Source organism: Panthera onca, chromosome A3 (assembly GCF_046562875.1).
Source record: "Panthera onca isolate mPanOnc1 chromosome A3, mPanOnc1 haplotype 2, whole genome shotgun sequence".
NCBI lineage: Eukaryota > Metazoa > Chordata > Mammalia > Carnivora > Felidae > Panthera > Panthera onca.
Window position 1 is genome coordinate 58,473,916 of NC_138341.1, and position 26,459 is coordinate 58,500,374.

The 26,459-nt window shown below is 36.3% G+C and overlaps 1 protein-coding gene across 1 annotated transcript in view; it reads left to right on the forward strand.

The window, feature by feature from the left end:
• PELI1 (pellino E3 ubiquitin protein ligase 1) overlaps positions 1-26,459 on the forward strand; it is a 57,968-nt gene that overhangs the window by 19,143 nt on the left and 12,366 nt on the right. Inside the window, exon 2 of the mRNA XM_060604647.3 lies at positions 24,309-24,447. Coding sequence (XP_060460630.1) covers positions 24,377-24,447 — 71 coding nt within the window. The 5' untranslated portion in view covers positions 24,309-24,376. The remainder of the gene's footprint in view (positions 1-24,308; positions 24,448-26,459) is intronic.

Consider the following 26,459-nt stretch of genomic DNA (forward strand, 5'->3'; position numbering starts at 1 on the left):
CAAAATAAACCTTTATCATAAGATTGCTTTTTATTGATACCACAAAAGAGGTAGGGGGGCTTTTGGCAAGTGTTCAGTAAATGTGTGAATGACCTAATTGATTTAGCTGGAATGAATAGGAAGCTTTGCCATTTGTCCTTATAAATATTTGGGCTCAGTAAACACAGTGATAAACCAAATACTTTATGGTCAAAGGTTAAGGAAAAAAAACAGTCCACCAAACTTACTGATCCAAATATCAGCAATTTTATGTCCGAGTCAGGGCCTTCAAAGAGAAAGAACAATATGTTAATTACAATCTTGTTTATTTCTATTATGAAAAATAATTATGTTAACTTATGTAAAGTCCAATTGTTTGACAAATGTTGATATGTGAAAATATTAATGGAGATCCTTGCTGAGAATTGTAAGCTATATGAAATTCAAAGATATGTGTAGAATTTAAACTTACTATCATATATTCTACAATAAATCTCCAATAAAAGCAGGAGTCATTATTAGCACCAATAATTAGAGATGACAATAGAAGCAAATTAAGAATTTTTTAAAAATTCATTATGGTTTGTCACATTAGTTCAATTCAGTCTGTAACTGTTTTAAAAATGTAAAATTTTAGGAAATTTTTGAGGTCTTATAAAAATGTTTTCCCTTCATTGAGAGGAAAAGAAGAAAGAAATGTTGATGGCAATTAAAATGTATGCAGTACTTTTAAAAAGTACATTTGCAAATCTGATCTTTTAGTTTTAAAAGCATAGAAGTGTAGCATGTATAATTTTATTTGCCTCTTGGCTTATATTTGCTTATCTAAAGCTTGTATTTGCTTACATGATTTAAAAAAAGGATATCAGAAAAATTCTAAAGGGGAAAAAAGTGTTTCTCCTAATTTTAATGGCTCCTTTAAGAAAGAAATATTTCTCATTTAATCTTTGTATCTGCAACTCCTAGCACTGTACCTGATACTTGTAGGCATCCTGTAAATGTTTACTGAACTAACCTCAATTTTAGGAATTTCGTAATAGGATAGTATTATCTTTCTGGGCTGTAAAACTGTACTTCTCCCCTCCCCACACACCCACTTTTGTACCTCAATTTTGGTACAAATAGGTTCTCAGTTTTGAGCGTGAAGAAAACTGGTTGATAGTTTCATCTCCCCAATCTTAGCCTGAGCTGAAATTACCCAAAAGGGAACTTGACTTAACAGCATACCATCTTTTCAGGTATCTAGAGTCTAGAATATAGTTTCTAAATGATATGAATGGGAAGAGTCTGTTTTTATCTGAGATGATTGATGGGAAATTTTCCTATCTAGTGGTCAGTCCTAACAAATGTTGTTAGAGGGTAGCTAAATTCTAACTTTCAAATGTTAACTGAAGCAAAAGCCTAGATTTTACTTTCCAGGTACAGGTATTTTCCAATTTCAGGTACAGCAATCCTTTGACAACAAGGAATAAAACTAGGATTAGCAAAATTGCAGTTGTTGGGGGGGCTCATTGGAAATACAGTTTGAGAAAAAGTTAAAACAGCATTAAATGAATATTTGGCACAGCATTGTTCCAGATGACATCCACTTCCAATTCAAGCCATGTTAACCAATGTTAAAAACCTGACTCACTTAACATTGTTTAGGAAACATTGCTGTGATGTCATAATCTACCAAATCATAGTCTCGCAACAAGTATATAATGAAACATGCCTCTGAAAAGTTTTCAGGTCAACTCTTAATGGCATGGAATTTAATAGGTTTTATGCTTTCATTCTCCCTTGTGTTGTTTTTTTAATAAGCATCAGCAAAAAGGGATATTAACAACCTGGGCTTTTGCAAATTAATATGTTTTAAGGGAATGTTTTTTTCTGGTCTTGGTAGTCTGTCCATTGTTGAAAAAATAGAAGGTAAAGAGATTTTTCTCTATTGTGAGGTAATAAAGGGGAATCGATAAGCGCTGACATGCTTTTTGTTTGCCCTGAACTGAGTTTTTGTAAGTGAAGTTTCATATTTTGGTGTACAAATATTGAAAGTCCTATTGGTGAGGAATTTCTTTGGTTTTCTTCCAGCCTGCCTCAACCCAGCTTCTCATTCCTATAGGTAAACTCAGACTTAGTCAAGATTGTCCTGGTTCTCAGTACCCAAAAGTATAGAGACCATGTCCAACATCAGAGATTTCTTTTGATCAGTTTTGACCTGGCTGGTTTCAAATGGTTTGATAAACATCTTCCAGCTACATATACAGTTTCTTATTCCTTTTACAAACTTGCATTGCAGAAACATCTATGTAACTCATCTCACTCTAAGAGCCCACATTACTGGCCTGTTCTTGATCCATTCGTTCTGAGGAACAATAAAGGTATAAACCCATCCCTCTTAGTGACCTGAATGGTCTCCTGCCTTCCTTAGGAAAAGAGCCTTCCCTCTGGGAGAAGTTGAACAATAACGTGCACAAATGCTGAGGGAGCCCACACCAGCCTCCTATATTCATCAGTATATATTTTACAATTTCCTAAATAGTAAACAATTGCCAAGACATGTGAGCAGAATCAGTAACTAGAAAAAAAAGTCCAGGCTGCCTGTACCTTTACATACATTACTTCATCCATTTTGTCTTCATGCCTATGCATCTTCAGATTCACTTCTTTTGTATCGGTTTAATCTGTTCTGAAGGATGACTGTTTCCTTGAGATGACTTTTCAAGAATTCCCAAAGTGAATTTTATGTGTGATACTACAGCCTAAATTTTGGTCACTCTGTCCCAAAATTCCACCCAAATTTGACATAATTTGACATAACACAGTGTTTTTATCGTAAACATTTTTGGCAATTTCTGGCCCTGGTTTGATTGATTGATTGACCTTTGCTGTGTGGAATGGTGGAAAGGACAAGGGTTTAAATTCAGATCATAACTCTTGCTGCGCAGTTTCAAAATGACCTTGAGTAAATTATTTAGCCTGATTTCCTCATCTGTTAGAAGACAGTTGTAAAGATTGAGTTTAACACTTAACAAAGTTCTATTACCTGCTACCCAGTAGATGACACACTTGCTTTCTTCCCCTCTCTGAAACCTTGTGTAAAGACTTTTGATTAACTCCAGGTCCTTAAGGTCCACTGTATCAGGCACTTCTTTGCCTTTCAGCTGCATCCCATTCAGTTATTAGATAGACATTTATTCAGTGTTTGCTGATAGTGCCTGAGCTTACAGAGACATGCTCCTTGATTTCCACAGATTTACTGTTTATCTGTCTCCTAACCAATCACTTCCCTCCAGGGAACCTTTTCACTTACCCTTTCTTGAGCACACAATCCAGTTTTTACTCCCTGCCTTTTTTGTCTTGATGCATGTGTTTGTTTCACCTGAACTGCTATTTCTCTGCTTATCAAAAACCCCCTTCTGTGAAGATTTTCCTGGATCCTCTTCCACCAAAGTGGTAATACTTTTCTTTGCAGTCTTTCAGTACCTCTGGTCTTTTGCTTTAATATAGTATCTGTCCTGTTCTGATTTAGGTTGGGCTGACTATAAATAAACAAGTGGTGGTGTAGGGAATTACACCTTTTGCATTCATTTGAATACTCCCAGAGCTTCTGGCATCATAGTGAATGTTCACTGATAATTTGTTGAATTAGTAATTGCATTACTAGTTACTCTAGATGCACAAAATTAAAGGTAAGGAGATCACAGCCCTCAGTTTGAAAACTATTCAAACATCCAAGTTAATTAAACCACAAGGGACACCTACAGTTGCTATTTTTAGTAGGAAAAAAAAATCATTAATAAGCATTTAATGGAAAATACCAACCTAGAATATTGGAAGAGGGATAGCTCTTGAAATCTTGTCTTGTAGAGATTGCATCATCTGATAACCTAGAAATAATAGTTTTTAAACTATTTTTAGCTATTTAACCAAACAGGATTGTAAGGTATTATATCTAGCTATTATTTCCTTTTATAATAAAATAAATGTAAGTAAAGTGTATTCCTGAGTTGTGTGAGCCATACTAGTAAATTATGGAACATGAGGAGTGGGGAATGGGAACCCCGGATGGATAGCCTGTTAGTCGAAAGTAAAGATAGCCTGGGATTTGTGACTGGCATTGGAAGTGGGATGGTCTTTTGGGATTGAGCCCTTTAACATGTGGGATCTGAGTTAACTCCAGGTAGATGTTGTCAGTTGAATTGAATTGTTGGACACCCACTTGGTGCCAGAGAATTGATGAATTGATTGGTGTTAAAGGAAACACTGTGCTCAGTTGCATCAACTGAACGTGATGTAAAATATCAGCAAAACGTGAACCAAAAAAATTTGTGTCTACAATTAAAGCTAGATTAAAATAATATGAGGTTAGAAATTCCAAGCCTAATTGTGAATTTTGTGATCTCTGGCACAAAAAGCATTTGGTTTGGAAAAGTCTTAATTAAGCTCTGTGAAAACTTGTAGAATGTTCAAATGATTACTTTCCTCAGTTTCTCTGGTTCAACAAGTAGTAGGAGTTAAAATATTTAGAATTTTTTAACTTATGCAAGTTCTAAAGTTGCATAAGTTCTTCTGATCTCTTATTCTTTAAAAGATCAGTATTTGAATTCCAGATGAATGCCAGCATTCGGTGATCTCAAGTCTATGTCAGAGTTGGGTTTTTTTAATGTGGTAATATTTTATTTATTTGTTATTTATTAATGACAGCTTTATTTGAGATGTATCATACAGTTTACCCACATCATCATGATCAATTTTAGAACATTTTCATCACCTGAAAAAGACACCCCTTAGCCTTTAGCCATCACTCCCCAAACCCCAATTCCCTGCCCTTACCCTATTCAGCCACTAATTTTACTTTCTTTCTGTGGATTTGCCTATTCTGGTCATTTCACGTAGATGGAATCATACAATACATAGTCCTTTGTGAGTGGCTTCTTTCATTTAACGTGTTTTCTTTAAAAAAAAAAATTTTTTTTTTTACATTTATTTATTTTCGAGAGACACAGAGAGACAGAGAACAAGTGGGGCAGGGGCAGAGAGAGAAGGAGACACAGAATCCGAAGCAGGCTCCAGGCTCTGAGTTGTCAGCACAGAGCCCGATGAGGGACTCGAACTCAAGCTCAAAACTCAAAAACCGTGAGATCATGATCTGAGCCAAAGTCTGATGCTTAACCGACTGAGCCACCCAGGTGCCCAATCATTTAACATGTTTTCAAAGTTCGTTCATGTTGTAGCATTTATCAGTACTGTCAAAAGTTCATTAAAAAAACAAGTAAAATCAATGAATCACTTAAGGAGAAATTAGTAAGAGTTTATTGCGCATACACCAAAAAGACAGTTTGTAAACTGGGAGCATTCAACCAAAACATGAAATGAGGCTCAGATACTTGCAATATTGGAATTTTCTTAAAAAGAATTGGTAACTGGTCACCCCTTACCAATTTGGGGGAACTATTTTGTTTATGATTTTTAGAAGTGACACAGGTCAAGTTAACTTCACCTGTCTTGCATAATAAGCTAAATTAAACTTTGCTTGTATGACTGCTCAGGGAGTTTTCAATACTGGTCACCATTTGTGTTTTATTTTAATAGCTCTTTATTCATTTTTATTGCCAGATATTCTATTGTATGAACATAACACATTTTGTTTATTCATTTATCAGTTGGTGGACATTGGGTTGTTCCACTTTTTGACCATATGTGTAATGCTGTTGTGAAGATTCGTGCACAAGTCTGTGTGTGGACATATGTTTTCATTTCTCTTGGCTATACACCTAGGAATAGAATTCCTGGGTCATATGATAACTTAATGTGTAATCTTTTAAGGAACTGCCAGACTGTCTTCCAAAGTGACTGCGCCATTTTACTTTCCTACCAGCAGTGATTGAGAGTTCCAGCTCTTCCACATCCAGTACTTACTATTGGTCTTTTACTGTGTCATCCTAGTGGCTGTGAAGTGGGATCTCATTGTGGTTTTGATTTACATTTCCCTAATGGCTCGTGAGTTGAGCATTTTTTCATGTACTTACTGCTCATTTGTTCATCGTTTTTAGAGAAATGTCTATTCAGATCCTTTACCAGTTTTTAATTGGCTTTATATTTTTATCATTTAATTGCAAGAGTTCTTTATATATCTGTATCTAGATATAGATATATCTGTGTGAGAAAGTGATTTGCAAGGACTTTTTTCCCATTCTGTGGGTTATCTATGGCAGTACTTTTGACATCTAGGTTTCTTTGGTTTAAGGAGACTTCCAGGTTAGCAAAAGCCTACAAAGTGGGAGAGTGAGCAGACAATTCAGGGAGGCATAGCATCTCTGTGAGCAAAGAGAAATCTCCATCATCAAATTTTTATTTATGTAATTTTCAGCTTTCTTTTTATGATATAAATTATAACAACCAATACAGCAAATAGAGCTAAAGGTGGATCTTTAGCTATCTCATGTGATAATATTTGCACAGTACAAAGTATGAGTTACTTGTTGGCTGACTGCTCTTTATTTAGTACTTGCAGTATTGCCTCTAAAACTAATGAACCAGACTAACATAGAAGTCAAAATATCTGTTAGCTAGCTCCACTCCTTAGCCCTCCAACCTCATCAAATAACCTACCCTCTATAACCTATAGATTTTTCTCATCTGTAAAATGAGGAAATTGAACAGAAAAATGGGCAAGTTGAACAGAATATTCTTTAAGGTTCTTTCCAGCTTTAGAATGTGACTATATGGTGCAGTAATACCTGTGACTTTCTTCTTCTTCCTTCCCTCCCTTGTTGAAAAATCTTAGGCCCCAGTGTATCTTTTCCTGGAAAGGAATGGAGTTAGATGAATTTGGCAAGTAAAAAACCAGGCACAGGTAGATACTCGGTATAGACATGATAGAATAGCCAGTGCCATCTGTATGGGTTTGCTTATGGATTAGAAGAACATGGCCTGTGCATCATCAGTGAGGCAGAACTAAAGGATGAAATAATTTACACACCTGCTGTGGGTGTGGCTAGAGGTGAAGGGACCATGAGGAATGAGTCCTTGATTGTATCCGCGGAAGTTTTCAGAGATCACATTAGAGAAGAAGCAAGCTTTCAGAGGTTAGTTGTGTCCAAAGGTGAAATCAAAAGCTAGGCTGTAACGAATAAGAAGAAAAATAGGACCATAAGAAAAGAAACATCTGGAAAGGCCTATAAATCATGAGGTAAGTGTACTTTTGTTTAGTCTTTTTCTGGAATGATATTTATTTATTTGAGAGAGAGAGAGTGTGTGTCTGTGTGTAAGCAGAGGAGAGAAAGAGAGAGTAGACACAAAATCTGAAGCAGGCTCCAGGCTCTGAACTGTCAGCACAGAGCCTGACATGGGGCTCAAACCCATGAACGGTGAGATCACGACCTGAGCCAAAGTTGGACGCCCAACTGACTGAGCCACCCAGGTGCCCCTCTGGAATGATTTTTATAAGTTTATCATTGGTCTCCAAGCTCAACTGAGATATTGGCCAAAAGTTCAGACATTGTAGATGGAGACAAGGAAATTTAAGACAGCTGTAAGCCAAGCTAGATATGGAAGAAGTATAGGAGAAAGATCACCAAGATTCAAGTCCATTTGCCAGTGTTTGGGAGCTTTGAGTCCCACTAGCCAAGAAGAGTACTTAAAGTTTTCTTGTATTTGACTGGTCTACATGATATTATTAATCAGACATTATTGTAAATAAAGCACATGTGAAAAGCAAAAAGTAGAATTCAGATTGGGAAAGAAAAACTTGGAGATATAATTTTTGCCCTTCTCTCCTTTATGAATATGGGTCTTTGTTTCATTATAAAAATAATTCACCATACTCACTTAGAAAATATGGATGTTTTGCCTTTAATGTCTTCTTAGAGTTCTTTAAGAAAACTATATTCCCTCAGGAAACTATTTGGTATAAACACAGAGTTTGAAATATATAAGGAACTTTCATGGTCTTAATGCTTTAATTTTAATCATTAAGGTAGTTCATGATGATAGCATATGAGCTATTGATATCTCAGTTACCTTAGTTGTTGAGCAAGAAACACTCCCAAAATTAAGAGAGTTGATATGTTGGTCTAAAGACTGGCAAGTCCTCAGGTTTTGTTGTAGAATCCAGTTTAAGGCATAGTCCGTCACAACTGCATTCTATTTAGTATGACTATTGGACCTGTAATGTCCGGCTTCTTGAGCAGTTTCATCAGCCTAGAGTCACATGACAAGGCAGGATCAACAAATAGCAAAATCTCAGAATGTGTCCAGATCATTTTTACAGATATGCTTCCTGGACTGGACATGCATCTACACTGGTTAAACAAAAGCACGATACTAGAGCAGATTTACTTCGCAGTAACCTTAAAGGCCTACTGCCAGCAGAATGGGCAAAAGAAACATGATGTAGACTTACTGAAGAACAGCTTCAGGGCATGTGACACAGATAGGGAATGCTGGGAAGCAACAGAAGTAAACTTGCAGCTATAAGACAGAGGGAGGTGTAGTTTGTGCCAAGGCATTAGGTGACAAGGTATTATTAGACATAGGCCAGCCAAAAGCATTTATTTTTGTGTAACAGAATATCAACCCCTAGACTCGATTTGGACAACAGTTTAATGAGTGGAGAGTATAGATCGCATAGGCAGCCTATTGAACAGGTATAAACCAGCATTTATTCTTATGACTTAATTAGCGTGCTTTAAAAAAATCTTAAATGTAATTAAGCACAAAGCACGCTCACCTTTGTGTTGAGGAATAGATGAGTTCCATGTACAACCCTTCATAAGAAAACACATTTCTTTTCCTAAGAGGAATGGGGGAATTTGGAGTAACAAGAAGTTAACTCTTCAAATGAAGTTTACAAGTAGGATGGTAAAAGAGCATCTGAAGTCTGTACTGAACGGTGTGTCCAGTAGCTATTTGGTGAAGCTTAAACAGTCCCAGCTCACCTCTGGGTATTGCTATTGATTCTCCATGTTCATGAGCACCAAATGAACCTAGTTTATTTTAAAATACAAAATTAGATATAAAAAAACATGATCAGTTGAAAATGTGATCAGATGTTCACCTGTTCTTATGCCTGGGATAATGTAGTCTTTTGTAACAAGACAAAAAGAGTCTGATTCATTAGAGAGTGCTAAACAGACACTGTTTCTTTACATATGAATTGTGTCGATTCTTCTGTGTTTTTTAATGGAATGTTTCTTAACAGGTTGAGTATTATACCAAATCTGGTAAAAATAGACTATTACACTATCGTGAAAGGGTAGTTTGGTATCTTAGTTATACTTCTGACATTTTTAGAGCATTTATGTAGTTAATTCAGTCAGCCTTTTAAGAAATAGAATATTTCCTTTTCAGGTACCTTATTCCATAACTTGAAATTAAGCCTGTGTTAAAAACTGTTCTATGCTTCCCTCTTACTTCCGTTTCTTCCCATTTGGGCCACAGACTTCCTTAGGGAGGAGGTGAGGGAGAAGTGAATTCTCACTTGAGCCAATAGAATTTAGAGTTATATAGTGTTTACCTATTTTGCGTAACACAGGCCCACCTACACATTATGAAGTGCTTAACTGAAAGAACACTGAGCAGGCTGCTATTCAATGTGTGATTCCAAGTGTAATTGGGAGATGCTTTAATACTATCTGGATTTTATCTTCTGCTGAGTGGGTTGTTTATCTAGCTTGTGGTGATAGCGATGGAATGAAGAGGTAGGTATTCTGTAGCTTAATATTAAGTGTCACGTCAGTGCTTCAGGTTTTAGGTAAGGTTGTAGTTGTAACGAATGATTTGAATCATAATCAGATTGCTTATGTTTGATTTTTTCACATTCAGCTTTAGAAGTATGTTATGTATGAATTACATTTCCTTCTGTCTTAGGGAAAAGGTTGAATAAATCTCAAGCTCCAAGGCTTTTGTGTCATTAGAGAGGCTTTACAAATGTTAATCTCACCTCCCATCAGTCCTACAGAAAAATAACTGCAGGTGTTTATTGCCCATTGACTGTTGGTCAACAGAAACCTGAAAACTCTTCATTTGTAATATTTTTCCAATCCAAGTATATAGTTTCTTACATGCTTTAGAACTTAATGTTTTCCATTGTTTTCTTTTAAATTATTAAATTTGAGAATTATGTTGCTCTCTGAAGGAAATTAGTTGGAAACCAGAATGATGGTGCTGTTATTGTACTTTGGTTAGCTATTGACAGCTTATTCAGTATCTTGTCTTTTGACCATAAATCTCCTCTTGAGATCCTCTCAAAGAGATGTAGGCCTTTGAGATAACTACAATTTACTATTTAGACATTCTTACAAGATAAGGAAAAATTGTAAAGATTTTTTAATATTGAGAATCTTGCTTTTAAGGATTTTAAGTAATGTTTCTACCTTGAATGTTTTGTTGTTCCTCCTCTGATATGATAGGAAGAGATTTAATAATTTAGATCTGATGATTGATGAGAGGGGGTGCTTTCTGCTATAAAATGAACAATCATAAGTTCCCCAGTATTCTTTTCTGAAGCATTGTGTTTTCATTTAAAAAAAATGGTTATAATTGAGATTTTGTTTCTTTTTATAGGAAATTTATTAAAAACGGAATCTGTTTGCTAGAATACTGACATGCTGCCCAGTAATGTGTGTTCATTTTTTATCAAATTTTCTAATTTGTTAGTGAGAGGGAGGTACTCACTCTCTTGTACATGTATAAAATCGAAGTCAGTAACAAGAGAAAACTTGCAAATAAGGAAAAATTTATCATGATAATTTTACATAATTGGGGTATTTGTAATGTGATAATATAACATTAATCAGAGTGGAGAGAGGAAATTTGTAGAAATACCTCAGCTATATGTATGTATCATTTTCCTAATGAAAAGAGTTAAATAGGAATGCCACACTTAGTGATTTAAAGTATTCACTCTGCTAAAAAATAGATGTTCTTAGCCTCCCACACACAATGTCTCTAAATTACTGCTATAAAAATTTATGGGGAAAACATGATTTGGTCAGAGAAAGATCAGCTGCTACTTCTGAGAACTTTTCATGAGCCAGAAAGAAAACTAAAACTTACAAAATGAAACTTTTTTTGTTAGTGAGATTAATAATAGTTGTCATCCTTTAATAAGATCTTTTTCTGACTCTTAAATACTGAGAACAAACGGAGGGTTGATGGGGGGGTGGGGGAAAGGGGAAAGTGGGTGATGGGCATTGAGGAGGGCACCTGTTGGGATGAACACTGGGTGTTGTATGGAAACCAATTTGACAATAAATTATATTTAATATAAAAAAATTAAAAAATAATGATCTCTTTCTATAGGTAGTTGACCTTAATGTTAAAACAATACTGGAGATGATTTGTAATTTGAATTTTCAACTACACTTTTCTTTTTCCAGTCCTTTTGAGTAGAACTTATAATGGAATTAGGAAACTATTAAAAGTTGAAGTTAACTTCCCTATATGAGCAGGTAATATGTATACAAAATCCAACTGGACTTAGATGTACTATTTTTACCCTATTAAAAACCAAACATTTATACAACATTCAACCTTAAAACTAATTGCGATGATTTTTGAGGACTTCGTTTGTATTTCAGGGCCTGTTAACTATATTGTAAGAAGTAGAAAACTAGAACTTTGATAATGTCAAATTTACTTACAAAGAATAGATTGTAAACATTTGTTTAGGTACTAAGAAATAAAGATAAATCTCTGAGAAAAATCTAAAGTGATGAAGCAGTATCACCATAAATTAACGAAGTATTAATAAGACCTACTTTGTATGCCTAACTAAATACATACTAGGTATTTTAGCAAGTACTTAAATTTTTTTTTACTCTCACAGTTTAAATAATTTTAAGAGACCCAAAAGTCTATGACTTAAGTATACAGTGAGGAACTGAGCAGATGGCCCAACATCCAAATCTCAAAGCAGCTTTGTTGTTCTTACTCAGTCCTAGTGACAAATTCTATGAAGTATGGAGAATATTGTCACCATTTTATTGGTAGAGAAAATCACGTGCTACAGAACAGCAGAATCATGTGCTACAGAATAGTAGATTGGAGAATTCATGAAGGACCTGGATCTAGCCCTCATGACTGTCCAGGGCCAGAGTTCTCAGGGTTCACCCTAGGCAGTCACAGCTTAGACCTTCACAAGTGTCTCCGCTAGTTTAAAGAAAACACTATCATAATGAAGTAATTAGTGAATAAGTCAGGAAAGTCCTTGACTTTGTAGCTTTTCAAGATTCTGTTTTAATGAAATATATCAGAATCAATAGGTTGATGCTGCTTCTTCCTAACTCTTGCTCCCTTCTATTCCTTTTCATAAATTCTTTAAGACCAGGATTCATGTGTATAGGTGGACAGAACTCAAATTCAAATACTGTTAAAAGATGTCAGTTACATGTAAATGTCCATACATTAACTGAATTTACATGTATAACTGATTTAATCCCCAGAACAACCTTATGAGGAAGGAACTATTATAAACCTTCACTTTATAGATAAGAAAATTAAATGTAAATGCATGAATTCAGGAACTATGATATTATTGCATATACAAAGTGTTTTCTTTAAAGCATATAAAAAAAAATTTTTTTAATGTTTATTATTGAGAGAGAGACAGAGGGTGAGCAGGGGAGGGACAGAGAGAGAGGGAGGGAGATACAGAATCCAAAGCAGGCTCCAGGCTCTGAGCTGTCAGCACAGAGCCTGATGCAGGGCTTGAACTCATGACCTGAGCCAAAGTTGGATGCTTAACCGACTGAGCCACCCAGGCACCCCTCTTTAAAGCATTTTTTTAAGTGTTTATTTTTGAGAGAGAGAGTGCAAGTGAGATAGCGCCAGTGGAGGAAGGGCAAAGAGAAAGAGAGACAGGATCTGAAGTGGGCTCTGTGCTGTCAGCACAAAGCCCGACATGGGACTTGAACTCACAAACCATGAGATTGTGACCTGAGCTGAAGTCGGATGCTAAACTGACCAAGCCGCCAAGGGCCCCCAAAATGTTTTCTAATAAAGCCACCTACAACATTAATAGTAAAGTTGCCCTTATATGCATAACTTTTTTTTTTTTAAGAAAAATCCATGAAATATCGTTCTGCAAAATTCTGGTCAGTGTGGGGATGGGTCATTTTGGTTCTGGTATCACTCAGTCCGTCGAGTGGCCACACTTGTATAGTAACAACTTTCTTGAGCAAGGGGGCTGTGGATGGGCAGTTTCATATCAGAGAAAGAACTTGAGACCTGGGAGGCGCTATGACTTGACAGGACCAGCACACAGCTTAGATACATTGCACCTTTAGGTTAGGAGAAGGCTGAAAGGAGGCAAAGTTTGAATCTTGAATTCGTCTTTTAATGCCTTTTACTAAATTAAAGGGCTACTTTGTGCGTTCTATTTTTGTGTCTTTTTTACTTTTTATTTTGAAGTAACTTTAGCCTTACTGAAAAATTGGAAAAATAATTCAGCAAGTTTACATACACCCTTTACTCAGCTTCCTCCAATGTAAACAGTGTATGTAACCAGATTGTATTTATCAAAACCAGGAAATTTACACTGATACAATACTATTAACTAAACTATAGCCCATATTCAAATTTAACCAGTTTTCCACTAATGTCCTTTTTCTATTCCCGGATCCAGTTCATGATCCCATGTCCGAGATAGTTATTGCATCTCCTTAACCTTTTCCAGTCTGGGAGTTTCTCAGTCTTTGTCTTTTATGACTTTGGCACTTTGAGTGAGTACTGATAGTTATTTTGTGGAAATATTGTCTGTCAATTTGGGTTGGTCTGATGTTTTCTGGTAATTAGATTGAAGTTATACATTTTTTTTGGCAACATACCATGGAAAGAAGTGATGGGTCCTTGGTGCATCATAATCAAGGGATACATGATCTTAAAATGTCTTATTATGGATAATGTTATCCTTGATCACTTGGTTAAAATGGAGTCTGTCAGGTTTTCCCCACTATGAAGTTTCTGTTTTCTCCTGTATAAGTAATAAATGTCTTAGGGGAGATATTTTGAGACCATTGTTGTTGCTTTTTTTAAAATGCATACAACTTGGTCAGCGTTTCAAGAAAAATAGACTAGAGGAACCCAGAAATATCTAGGAGTAATTTAACTGTCCAAAATAATTATTACTTAATACTCTTTTTGGAAGAGCCCACAACCTACAGAAGATTAATATGGTTTACTCCTAAAGATTAAAAAGATGACCGTGGAGGGGCACCTGGGTGGCTCAGTCGGTTAAGTGTCCAACTTCAGCTCAGGTCATGATCTCACCATCCGTGAGTTTGGGCCCCGCGTCAGGCTCTGTGCTGACAGCTCAGAGCCTGGAGCCTGTTTCAGATTCTGTGTCTCCCTCTCTCTCTGCCCCTCCCCCACTCAGGCTCTGTCTCTGAAAAATGAATAAATCTTAAAAAAAAAAAAAAAGATGACCATGGACTCATTGTTGCATTTTTTAGTGGTTGGGAAAAATCCATTTTATTCATTTTTTTGCCATGTTTAAATTTTACCCAAGGGACTTTTAAATACAACTTTAAACAATTGATTGAATTACTGAGAAAATTAAAATGGCTAGTCAGTATTGTAGTTTATTTCCATGTTAGGACAGTAGAATTTATGTAAGCTCTGTTTAATATTTTATAGTAGGAAGAGTTGGGGGGTTTTCTTGTGTGTTGTTTGGTTTCCCATTGTAGTTCTCTCCCGTGTACCCACCACCCACGTATAGTTTTAAACTCAATTATTTCAGCAGTTCCAGAGAACTAGCTAGAGTTTGAGTTGTAACAACCTTAGTTTTCTTATCTATAAAATAAGGGTTGTAATAGTTCCTACCTCATAAGTTTGTTCTGAGGATTAAATCAGTTAATACATGTAAAGTGCTTAGGACAGTGCTTGGCACAGGGACAGAACCCAGTAAGTGTTAGCCACTATGAAAAAAAAAAAAAAAAAAGGTAGCATAAGCATGAGTTGACTGCCAGTGTTGGGTGCTGACTTTAGAAAATGATAGAATTTTCCATGAGTATACTTTTATCTGATGTTTTTGTTCCAAATAGCTATCAAATCCCACTGAATTTGCTGCTTTCTGCAGACTTTTGTTCAGGACTTTAGTGGTTAAACCTAGGGGAATTTCTAGTCTTGCTTTCTGAGAAGCATATTATCATTTTTGGAACTTTGGTAATCTGAAAGGGTCGCATACAGGCCAAGTATGGGCAGGAACAGTACAAATGTTTGAGACCTTAGTTGTGTCTTTTTTTTTTTTTTTTTTTTTTTTTCAACGTTTTTTATTTATTTTTGGGACAGAGAGAGACAGAGCATGAACGGGGGAGGGTCAGAGAGAGAGAGGGAGACACAGAATCGGAAACAGGCTCCAGGCTCCGAGCCATCAGCCCAGAGCCTGACGCGGGGCTCGAACTCACGGACCGCGAGATCGTGACCTGGCTGAAGTCGGACGCTTAACCGACTGCGCCACCCAGGCGCCCCAGTTGTGTCTTTTTAAAATACGTTTCTACGTATACGAGATTAAGTGATCATCGAGGTCAGCCAGTCAGGAATACTGCCTTGCAGTTTTTTCTTGCTTGTCCCTTTTTAGGGAGTACATGAAGGTGCTTGCCTATAAGCTATCTTGACACTTTTAATACATGTTTTTCTTCCTGGTGGTACCAGGGATTTGCTCTGGTGTAATACCCTGCTTTTCACCTGAGGTTACTTTCTCCCTTTTCCTTTTTTAAACAACCATACAAAGTCCATTTCATTTACTGAAGTTTTTATTGTTCATTGCTACCAGGAAACAGGATTGACAAATTAAGTGTGCAGTAAGGAAGTGACAAAGTTATTCAACAGACTCAAAAAACACTAGTCATAGTTGCATAGTTGTTACTAGTCTATACTGGAGTGTAATTTGTTTAGTTTATCTTACCCAGCTATACTTTCTCGTCTCTCTCCTAAATGGTCCCATAATAGCGCCTTTTATTCTTATGTAGGAATTAGCCCCCACCTCCCAATCTTGGGTGGGATTTGATTGGTGGTGTCAGAAAACCCAGATAACTTATAGGAGCCACAGTCTCTCCATTTATAAAATGGGGACAAATGATTATACTTGACATAGTTGTGATAGAAATTAAATGAGTTAATGTGTGTTGTATTAACATATGGGTTTCAGTTCTAGCTTTGCCAGATATTACCTGTTTGACCTTGAACCCAGTCATTGGCCTTTCTGACTGACACACTCAGTTCCCTTATCTGGCAAATGGAGTTAATAAGACTTTGCTACCTAATTCACAGGGCTATTGTGAGGGTCAAGTAAAATAATCTTATGTGAAAGCACTTTGCTAATTAACATTCTGTGCCAGTGCAAGATAGACTTTAATCCAAGGTTGATTCACATTGACACCCCTTTTGATTTAAAAAGATTTCCCCATGCTTTCCAAAGCTTGCTTTTAATTTCTCTAGATATGGGTGCCCTAGGTCAGAAAGATAATTGCTTATCTGGCCTTCACAGATTAGCCTTTCTCTAAATGTCAGACTACCCAGCAGTGGCCTCTAAAACTACTTCTGTGGCCACCCCAACTTCAGTCCCTTTCCTTCAACTACTTGAGAGAGGTTGCTACAATATTAAGATATTTTAAATACACAGAAATATTAATAATTAATCATCAGGGTAAGATGATAGTTCTTTAGTTTTCACTTCCAGCCACTCTTATCGACTAACAAAATACTGAAACTGCAGCTACCTTCTAAGCCATTGCCTTCACTAACACAAGGCTTGGTAATAATCCTTTAAGACATCAATATGATGATGTAAGAAAGCAAATATGTATTAAATATCTTACTTTGTGCCAAGCACTATGCCAAAATAGGGGAAATCCCCCTCCTAAAACAAATTGTCCTCCTCAATTTGAGATTCGAACAGTGGTTCTCATAGGGTGAGGGGTGGGAAGGAGAGTAAGAGATGGGGGGAGGGTGGGAAGGTGGGACATTTTTGATCATTGCAACTAGGAATGCTACTGGCATGTAGAGGGTGTAAAGGCCAGGTATTACAGAACCTCCTGTGGTGAACAGGCCAGCCACCCACAATGTCAAAATATCAGTAGTGCCAAGGTTGGGAAACCCTAGTTTAGAGGAGCAAATACTGTCTGTGTGGGAAAGATGTTAACTGCTTTCCCATCAGGATGAAAATAATGTTATCCCTGTAGGTGGTAGAATATCAGCATGCCATTTGGCTATCCTAACAGGGAAGACTTGGGTGTTTGCACGTGGGGTGCCCTGTATCTTGGGAAGCAGAACATGGACTTTACTTCCTCCATTGCTGTGTTAAAAGTAAAAAGTCACTGACAGGCAGTAGTAACCTCATACTCCATTGTTTCTTTTTTCTTTCCTTTTATGGATGAATGCTGTTTATTAATCCTGCCGATTGTAAAAGAAGGAAGAAGATGATTAGATTTTCACTCATCAAGAAACTGCTATAAATTCACCTCCCTTCAATCATCAGCTTAATTGGTTTCATAAAATGGCTCCATCACAAATATACCAAAACAGTTCTGTTTGAGTCATCCTTTTGAAATCAACCAAAGGGGAACTCTAGTGTAGCTGGGAATCTGTTTCATTAGAGACAATATACGCAATCCACATTATGTTTTTCACCATAAAGAAGCATTTCATGTTTTAAAACATTTTCCTTTTTCTTTTTTTTTTTCCTCAGCAGTCTTTATGCCTACTCATTTCCCCTTCAAAATAGAAGTGTTCAGAAGATTATGTAAACATCTACCTAAGATTGGTTTTGTTTTTTGCTTAGTGTTTGTTTTGCTTTGTATTTTTTCAGGGCAGGAATTTTGTATTTGTGTTTAGTAGGTAGTAAGCAAAAGTCTGTGTGCAATGTAGATAATAAAAGAAAAAATGTGTAATGTTGAGAGGGCAACCTGAACAAAAAAGATTGATTTCCCAGTTTTCCTTCTTTAAGTGAAACTGACAATTATATGTTATAGAAAGTGATTCCTTTGGGAAGAGTTGATGTTAAAACAATTGTATTTCACTGGCTTTTATTTATTTTTTTTTTAATTTTTTTTTTTTAACATTTATTTATTTTTGAGACAGAGACAGAGCATGAACGGGGGAGGGTCAGAGAGAGAGGGAGACACAGAATCTGAAACAGGCTCCAGGCTCTGAGCTGTCAGCACAGAGCCCGACGCAGGGCTCGAACCCACGGACCGTGAGATCATGACCTGAGCCGAAGTCGGCCGCTTAACCGACTGAGCCACCCAGGCGCCCCAACTTCACTGGCTTTTAAACAACAAATGATTAGAATGTTTTATTAGTCAAAGTAATGAGACTATTTCTAAGAAATGTATATTTTATTGCTCATTTTTTTTAATGTTTTCTCAGCCTATACAGAAAATAACACTGGGGCCCCTGGGTGGCTCGGTTGGTTAAGCATCTGACTCTTGGTTTCGCCCTAGGTCATGATCTCATGGTTCATGAGTTCAAGCCCCATGTCAGGCTCTGTGCTGCCAGCGCAGGGCCTGCTTGGGGTTCTCTCCCTCCCTCCCTCCCTCCCTCTTTCTGGCCCTCCCCTGCTTGTGCTTTCTCTCTGAAAGAAAGAAAGAAAGAAAGAAAGAAAGAAAGAAAGAAAGAAAGAAAGAAAGAAAGAAAAAGGGAGGGAGGAAGGAAGAAAAGAAAGAAGAGGAGTTGAAAAAAGAGGGAAGGAAGAAAGGAAGGAAGGGAGGAAGAAAAGAAGAGATGAAAGAAGAGGGAAGGAAGAAAGGGAGGAAGGAAGAAAAGAAAGAAGTGGAGGGGGAAAAAAGAAAAGGAGGGAAGGAAGAAAGAATACTATTCTAGAATAGGTTTCTTTAAAAAAATTTGTTGAACTTGGGAAGGCCCCTGCTGATGAGAACATGCTCGCTTTTTAAGGATCAAGCGGAGGTTTAAAATAATAGGTATTATAGAAAACAGTTTTACTATTTTAGCAAGATTTTTTTTCTGTCATTTTTTTCCAGTCTCAGAATTAAGGGCATTATTTAGTATTATTTTTGTTAGATCATCACATTAGGATAGAACTGAATATATGTGGTCAGACCACCTAACTTAATTGAATATCAACAGGTGGAGCCAGTAATTGAGTCATTAGAATTTATACATTTACTCATTTCATGTTCTCAAGTGATTGAATTTAGGAATTAATTTTGAAGAATTCCATATCTTATTTAGATTTTAAATACAGAGAATATACAAAGAGAATGAGTGCAATATCACTGTCTAGCAACTGGGTTTTGTTAAAGATTCTGAACTATTGTGAAAATCATGACTCTTCAGAACCTAATATAAAGATTCTAACAACTTCTTTCCAACAGTCACCTATCAACATGTTTTAGAATTGTAATAGAAGGTTCCTGGAGAAGTAGCTATCATGGCATATGTTATTCATAGTTTAAGAATGCCAGTTTATATAGCATTGACCATTTAAATTTAAGAAAACTGTTTTATCTTGGGTCATTTAAGTGTATGAACAATACTACTAAAGTGTTTTATTATAGGTTTCAGATTATTAGATACAGAAATAGAAGCCAAGTTTGAGTGTGTTCCTGTGATTGAAACTTTGATATCACTGATAAAATATCCCCAAATCAAGCCTTCTAATGTATCTAAGCAGACTGAGAATAAGTATAATTGGAAATCTATTGTTTTTCTTGGCTAATTAGGCCAAGGGCTCCAGGAAGTATAAAATGGTGAATGTATGCTGGCCCTACTCTAGTTATTTGTCAAAACTAAAAATTGTTCCTTTTGCTGTAGAGGCAATGGGCCAAATCTATGTAGTCCTATATGTACATTACTTGTAAATTCTTATGTTAGAAGATGGTCTCATATTTTTTTACAGCTCCAAAATGCTCTTCATTCTCCTTTAGTCCCATCATTTTTAGAGATGAGGAAACATTGCTTTGTTCAAAGCGAGCTAGAACTAGAACATAGGCTAATACTTGCTAACCACGCTACGTGCTAGTGTCAGCCAAATATGGGCATCCATTTCTATCACTTCCAGATTTCAGATCACAGTACTAATACTATTTAATACCATTTAAATTGCTTACCTCTTTAAAGTTTATTTTAAAAGGAACATTTTACTACTATAAATGGAAAATTATCACTTCCTAAAAATACAAAGTAACTCTAAAAAGGAGTCCAAATCAAGACAAAGCTATGCTATTAAAATTTAATTTAAACTTTAAATTTAATTCTTATTATTACATTTTTAATTCTTGTTGTTCTTGGTCAGAAATGTGTCAAAGCGGTGTTTTCCTGTTTGATGGCAGTACCTTAATTGTCTAATAAGAAAGGCACAGTTAAAGCTTCTAATTAAGCTTTGCTTAGCTTTTTGTTATAATAGGATGCTTCTTTATGGGGGAAATAAGAAGGTATGAATTCTTGTTCATATTAAAGTATGATTTAACATAGATCAGAAGGTCTTGTTAGATGGAACCAAAATTGTTCTTTAGTTAATTTGAATTAATTCGTTTTAAAACTCTTGAATTTTTACACTGAAGATTTTAGTTAGCTTTATATTGTTTCTTTTTCCAAATGAGGGATATGATCAGAATAGTTTATTTTACTGAAATAAAACATTTCTCTGGGGAGAAATTCATCTGGGGAGATGCAGGGAGTTTATAGTGTATCTGAATGGAGGAGATGTATGTTTTATTTAAATAGTTCTTAAGCATGGGGGTACCTGGTTGGGTCAGTTTGTTGCACGTCCAGTTGGGTCAGTTTGTTGCACGTCCACCTCGGCTCAGGCCATGATCTCACGGTTCATGGGTTCAAGCCCTGGGTCAGGTTCTGCACTAACTGCTCAAAGCCTGGAGCCTGCTTCAGATTCTATGTCTCCCTCTCTCTCTGCCCCTCCCCTCTTTGTCTCTCAAAAATAAATAAACATTTTTAAAAAGTAATAAATAGTTCTTAAGCATGTTTTATTTCTTTAAAATAATTTAGTGTTTTTTAAATTTACTAATAAAAATTAGTGTGTTTATCTGAATTGTTGGTCTAGATGTGTATTTCAGTTACAAGAGATAAAAGAGGGTGAAAATGGCTAAGCCTTTTCCTTTTGCTTGTTCTCATTCATTGGGCTACAAATAGTCTGTGTTGTCTTCTCTCTGAAAGTGCGTGCTGCTATAGAAGCTGTATTTCACTGTACTGTAGAAAGGCATTTTTTTTTTTTTTTCATGAGTTTCCTATGAAAACTGTTGTTGGATGTAAAAAACCAGGAGACTTTCATGGGTTAGCTAGTAAGAGTTTTGTTGTAAAACCTTTGTAACAGGTCTAACAAGAAGACCATGAAGAGAATAGATGTAGGAATACCTGATCCCATTAAACTGCTGATAAAGTAGACAGGCTAGTATTATGAGGATTGTTTATAGTAGCAGTTTTTGTGGCTTATCAGAAGTGTTAGTGTTGTTTTCCCTATGTGTGTCAAATTTATATTTTTTAATAAGGCTTTTTTTCTCTTTCTTTTCTTTTCTTTTCTTTTCTTTTCTTTTCTTTTTTTTTTTTTTAAAGAGTGAGAGCACTGGGTGGGAGGTGAGGGGAGAGAAACTTAAGGAGGTTCCATGCTTAGCACAGAGCCTGATGTAGGATCTCAATCCCATGACCCTGAGCTGAAATCAGGAGTCAGATGATCAACTGATTGACTCACCCAGATGCCCCTTAAATTAAGCTTTTTAATTTGAGGTCATTGTAGATTCCTATGCAGCCAGAAGAAATAATACAGAGATTTTGTATACCCTTTACACAATTTTCCCCAATGGTAATATCTTGCAAAACTACACTGGTAAAGATACAGAACATGTCCATTCACCACAGGGGTCCTTCCTATTGTCCTTTTGTAGCCACACCTACTTCCCTTTTACTCCCACCCCCTCCTTAACTCCTAGCAAGAATTTATCTGTTAACCATTTCTATAGTTCTGTCATGTCAAGAATGTTACATGAATAAAATCATTTGTGTAACCCATTAAGGTTGGCTTTTTTTACTCAGTATCATTCTCTAGAGATTCATCCATGTTATTTCATATACCAGTAGTTTGTTCCTTTTTATTGCTGGATACTATTTCACGGCATAGATGTATGACAGTTTAATCATTCACTCAGTAAAGAATATCTGGATTGTTCCCAGGTTTTGGCTATTATGAATAAGGTTGCTATAAAGATTCATGTACAGGTTTTGTAACATAAGTCTTCATTTCTCTAGGATAAATGTCCAGGTGTGCCATATATAATTGTCTTAAATATTTCCTTTACATACATTTAGAACCACATCAGATGGTGTTAATTTTTGCTATAACTTTCAGACATAATGTAGAAATTCAGGGAAAGGAAAACGTATTGTATTTACCCGTACTTTTACTTACCATGTTGTTTCTTCTTTTCTGATGTTCTAAGGTTCTTCTCTTTTATCATTTCTCTTAGAGAATTTACTCTAGCCATTCTATTAGAGTAGATCTGTTGGTGACAAATTTTCCCTCACCTGAGACTGTCTTGATTTCTCCTCCATTTTTGCTGGGTATAAGATTCTGAGTTGACAGTTGTTTTAGCACCTGAAAAAAATAAGCTACTTTCTTATGGCTTCCATAGTTTCTGGTAAGAAATCCACTCTCATTCTAATTGCTCTTCCCCCCTCCCCCTCGCCCCCTAAGTAAGATGTAATTTCTCTTTCTTTCTGATTGCTTTCAAGATTTCTTTCTTTCTTTTTCTTTCTTTCTTTCTTTCTTTCTTTCTTTCTTTCTTTCTTTCTTTCTTTTCTTCTTCTCCTTTCTTCTTTCTTCTTTCTTATTCTTCGCCTATTTTCTCTCTTGTTAAGATTAGGTAATTTCTGTCTTCTGGTTCACTGATTCTTTATTATGTCCCTTCTATTCTGCTGGTGAGCCCATCCTAAAAAGTGAGCTTTTAAATCTTTTTTTTTTTTTTTGTCAAGACTTTCTATTTTTTGTTTGTTTGTCCCATATATGTTTGTGATTGCTTACTAAAACATTTTTATCATAGTTGGTTTAAAATCTTTGTCAGGTAATTCTGACATCTCTGTCATCTCAGCTTTGATATTTATTGATTATTCTTTTTGCATTGTCTTAAAAATCTTTCTAGTTCTTACTATGATGAATGGTTTTCTATTGAAACCTAGACGTTTTGTCATTATGTTCTGAGACTCTGGATGTTATTTAAATCTGCTTCCACTGTCTTTTTCTGACACTGCTTTGGCAGGGGAATAGGGACTGCCTCCTTATTACTGCCAGGTAGACCTAGAACTCCAGGTCCCATACTCAGCCTTCATTGACACCCAAGGGAAGGAGATCCTTGTTACTGTCAGTTGAGGGTGGAAGTCCAGGCTCCCCATATGGTCTCCACTGACATAGCTAGAGTAGGGGTGAAGACATGTTACCAACCAGGAGGGTGGAAGTCCTGACTCCCTACTTGGCTGCCCTTACAAATACCTTGGTTGTCAGGAGCAAGGGACTCTTCATTATGGCCTTCTGAGGTGGAAGTCAAGGCTCCCCATTTGGCTCTTGCTTGTGTGGGCAGTGGTAGGGCCAGTGATTTCTGTGGTGATTGGCTGCAGTAGACTAGCTATTGTCAAAACCTGTCTTGCTAAGGCTGCCCCTTTCTCCTTCCTTTAACTAGAGTGAACAAGCTTTGGAGGTGGCTTTTTTTTGTCTCTGCCAATTGACATTTCCAGATTGCTGGATTCTCTTCAGCTCTAAATCTGGGATATATTAAGCAAAAAGAAAACCCAGAGAACTCAGCACTTTGTCGTTCCTTGTGCCCCAAGGTCCCTAGCTGGTCACCTTCTCTACTTTTCAAAGTCTTCCTATATTTTATATATAATATCCAGAGTTTTTAGTTGTAGTTAGTGCAAATAATAGGGAAAAATACTCCTACTCTATCTTCCTAGAAGTGGAAATTTCCAAATTTACATTTTTAAACTATTTAAACAGTTGGACCAAATATATAACCACTCTTTGGAAAAATGTCACACACCTTCTATATAATGTGATATATTTTGCATAATATTGTGCTCACAAGGACTGCTAGAAAATCACATCTTTATTTTAATTTTTTTTAATGTTTACTTATTTTTGAAAGAGAGGCAGAGTGTGAGCAGAGGAGGGACAGAGAGAGAGACAGACAGACAGAATCTGAAGCAGGCTTCAAGCTCTGAGCTGTCAGCATAGAGTCCCATAAGGGACTCGAACCCATGAACTGTGAGATCATGATCTGAGCCAAAGTTGGATGCTTACCCAGCTGAGCCACCCAGGTGCCCCAACATCTTTATTTTAACTGAAATTCATTGTTCATATTATTAATGAAAGCTTTTCCCTCTAGGAGATAATGCTAAAGGTGTCCAAGGCTCCTGACCAGTGAACAAAGATTTGAGAAAGACAGCCAAGCTCATGTTTTCTCCTGATCAAGAAAATCATCCATCCAAAGCACCAGTAAAATATGGTGAACTCATTGTCTTAGGGTAAGTTTTCCCCATCTGATGACACATAAAACTGAATAATAGGTAATAATTTTGGCATCTAAATCAAACCTTTTTAGAATGTATTTCCTACCTATTTCCAAAAACAATTTAGAGCTACAAGGTAATATTATCTCAAAATAATGTTGATAATATTAAATCAAGAAACTCTTTCAATTCTCATTTTTATGCCATCTCTTATAAGTGCTCTAATATGCATAAATTTTGCCTCACCCTCACCCCCAGAAAGCACAAATCCTCTTAAGATAAAATAGTGTATTTATCTAAAGTCATATAGTCATTACATTTGTCTTCCCTATCCCATCTTTTAGAAAAGTTTGCCTCAGCTGTCTTTACCAAAATCCCTTCCCCCCTTGAGGTCATTTCACATAGGTTAGCATTTATTTGTTACTTTATACCTCTGAGGAAGTTGTTGCTTTGTGCTTATGGCCCTGTGCTGCTTATGATAGGGTTGTATAGACATAATGATACGATGACTTTGAAGGCCAGGATCTCACTACTTATTTGCTTCCTAAGTATTCTCATCCATTTACATAAACACAATCTAAAGATTGAGGAACAAATGATTCCATTATTTCAATTTATTTAGTCTAAACTTGCATTAATCAAAACAGAGACACAATATTAGTCTACTAGCTAGAAATCTCAGAAACTAGAAATTGCAAAATTTACTTTCCCTTTCTCTTCTGTCTAGAAAACAGCTCTCTGTACATTACAACATGCTTTAGAATCAGGTTGGTACAAGTTCTTGTTTAAGTGAGAATGTGTCCATTGTTTCAGATGAGAGAGTAAAAGAAACTAGACAGATCATATGGAGTTAATGACCTTGACTGGAAGTCAGGAATGCTACATTCCAGTGCCTATTCCAACATTGCTAGTTATATATGACCTTGGGCAAGTTACTTAACCATTCTAGGCGTTAGGTTGCTCTTTGGTAAAATGACAGACAAGATCAACTAAGACCCTTTGAGACCTAAAAATAAAAACAACTTAAAAGATTAGAAACTTATGTAGTAACTACAATGTTACAATTTCAAATCACATAGATCTTAATGTATTAATAACAAACAGCTTTTAAGTACCAAAAAATATTCCAAATTAAATTCTTCTGCCAGGAAATTTGAGTCCTTTGAAGACTAGAATTGATTTTTTTTTTTTTTTTTTTTTTTTAATGTGCATAAACACAAGCAGTAGAGGGGCAGAGTGAGAGGGAGAGAGAAAATCCCAGGCAGCGATTCAACTTCCAGGAGTTGGATACTCAACTGACTGAGCCACCCAGGCATCCCTGAAGACTAGAATTTAAAATTGAGTATATGGTTTAAACTGCCTTTCTTAGCCCAGCAGTTTCTCATTTAACCCTCAGTTAGTGGTTGTCTCTGCATTGGCACTCTTGGTATCTTAAAATACAAATAATACTTTTCAGCCCCCTAGGAGAAATAAAGCTGGATATGGTTGTCAGTTTGGTGTTGTCACTACTTAGAAAAGAGCTTTGAGCGATGGTAACACAATGAGGGAGGGGAGTATATTCCCAGAAGAGAAACAAGTCATGCAACTTGGCAGACAGAAGGGTCAGGTACCCACAGTGGGTCTGGTGGCAACACACACCCTGGAATGAGTAGTATATTAACTAAGGGGCACTGCTCTGAACTCTGATTAGCAAGGGCTTTCTCCAATAGAAATCAGTGTGTTTAGTTTTGTATAAAGAGTTAGTATAATTTCTGTATGTGGCAGTGTAAGTTTCTTCCTCTTCCTTCTCAGCCACTAATGTAGGCCATTTTACAATTATATTCTCCTTCAACCTCAAAACTGTCCTTAGTCCCTGCCTCATTTTCCCTCAGATTGACCAACTATATATGAGAGACTAGCAAACCAAAGATTTTGTCAGAGGGCATGGGACAGTGAATGAGGAGATTATTATTAAGGCACTGTTCGTTCCATAATGAAGCAATAAAGAATGAAAAAAGCATGACAAACACCTGGATTCAAATCCTAGT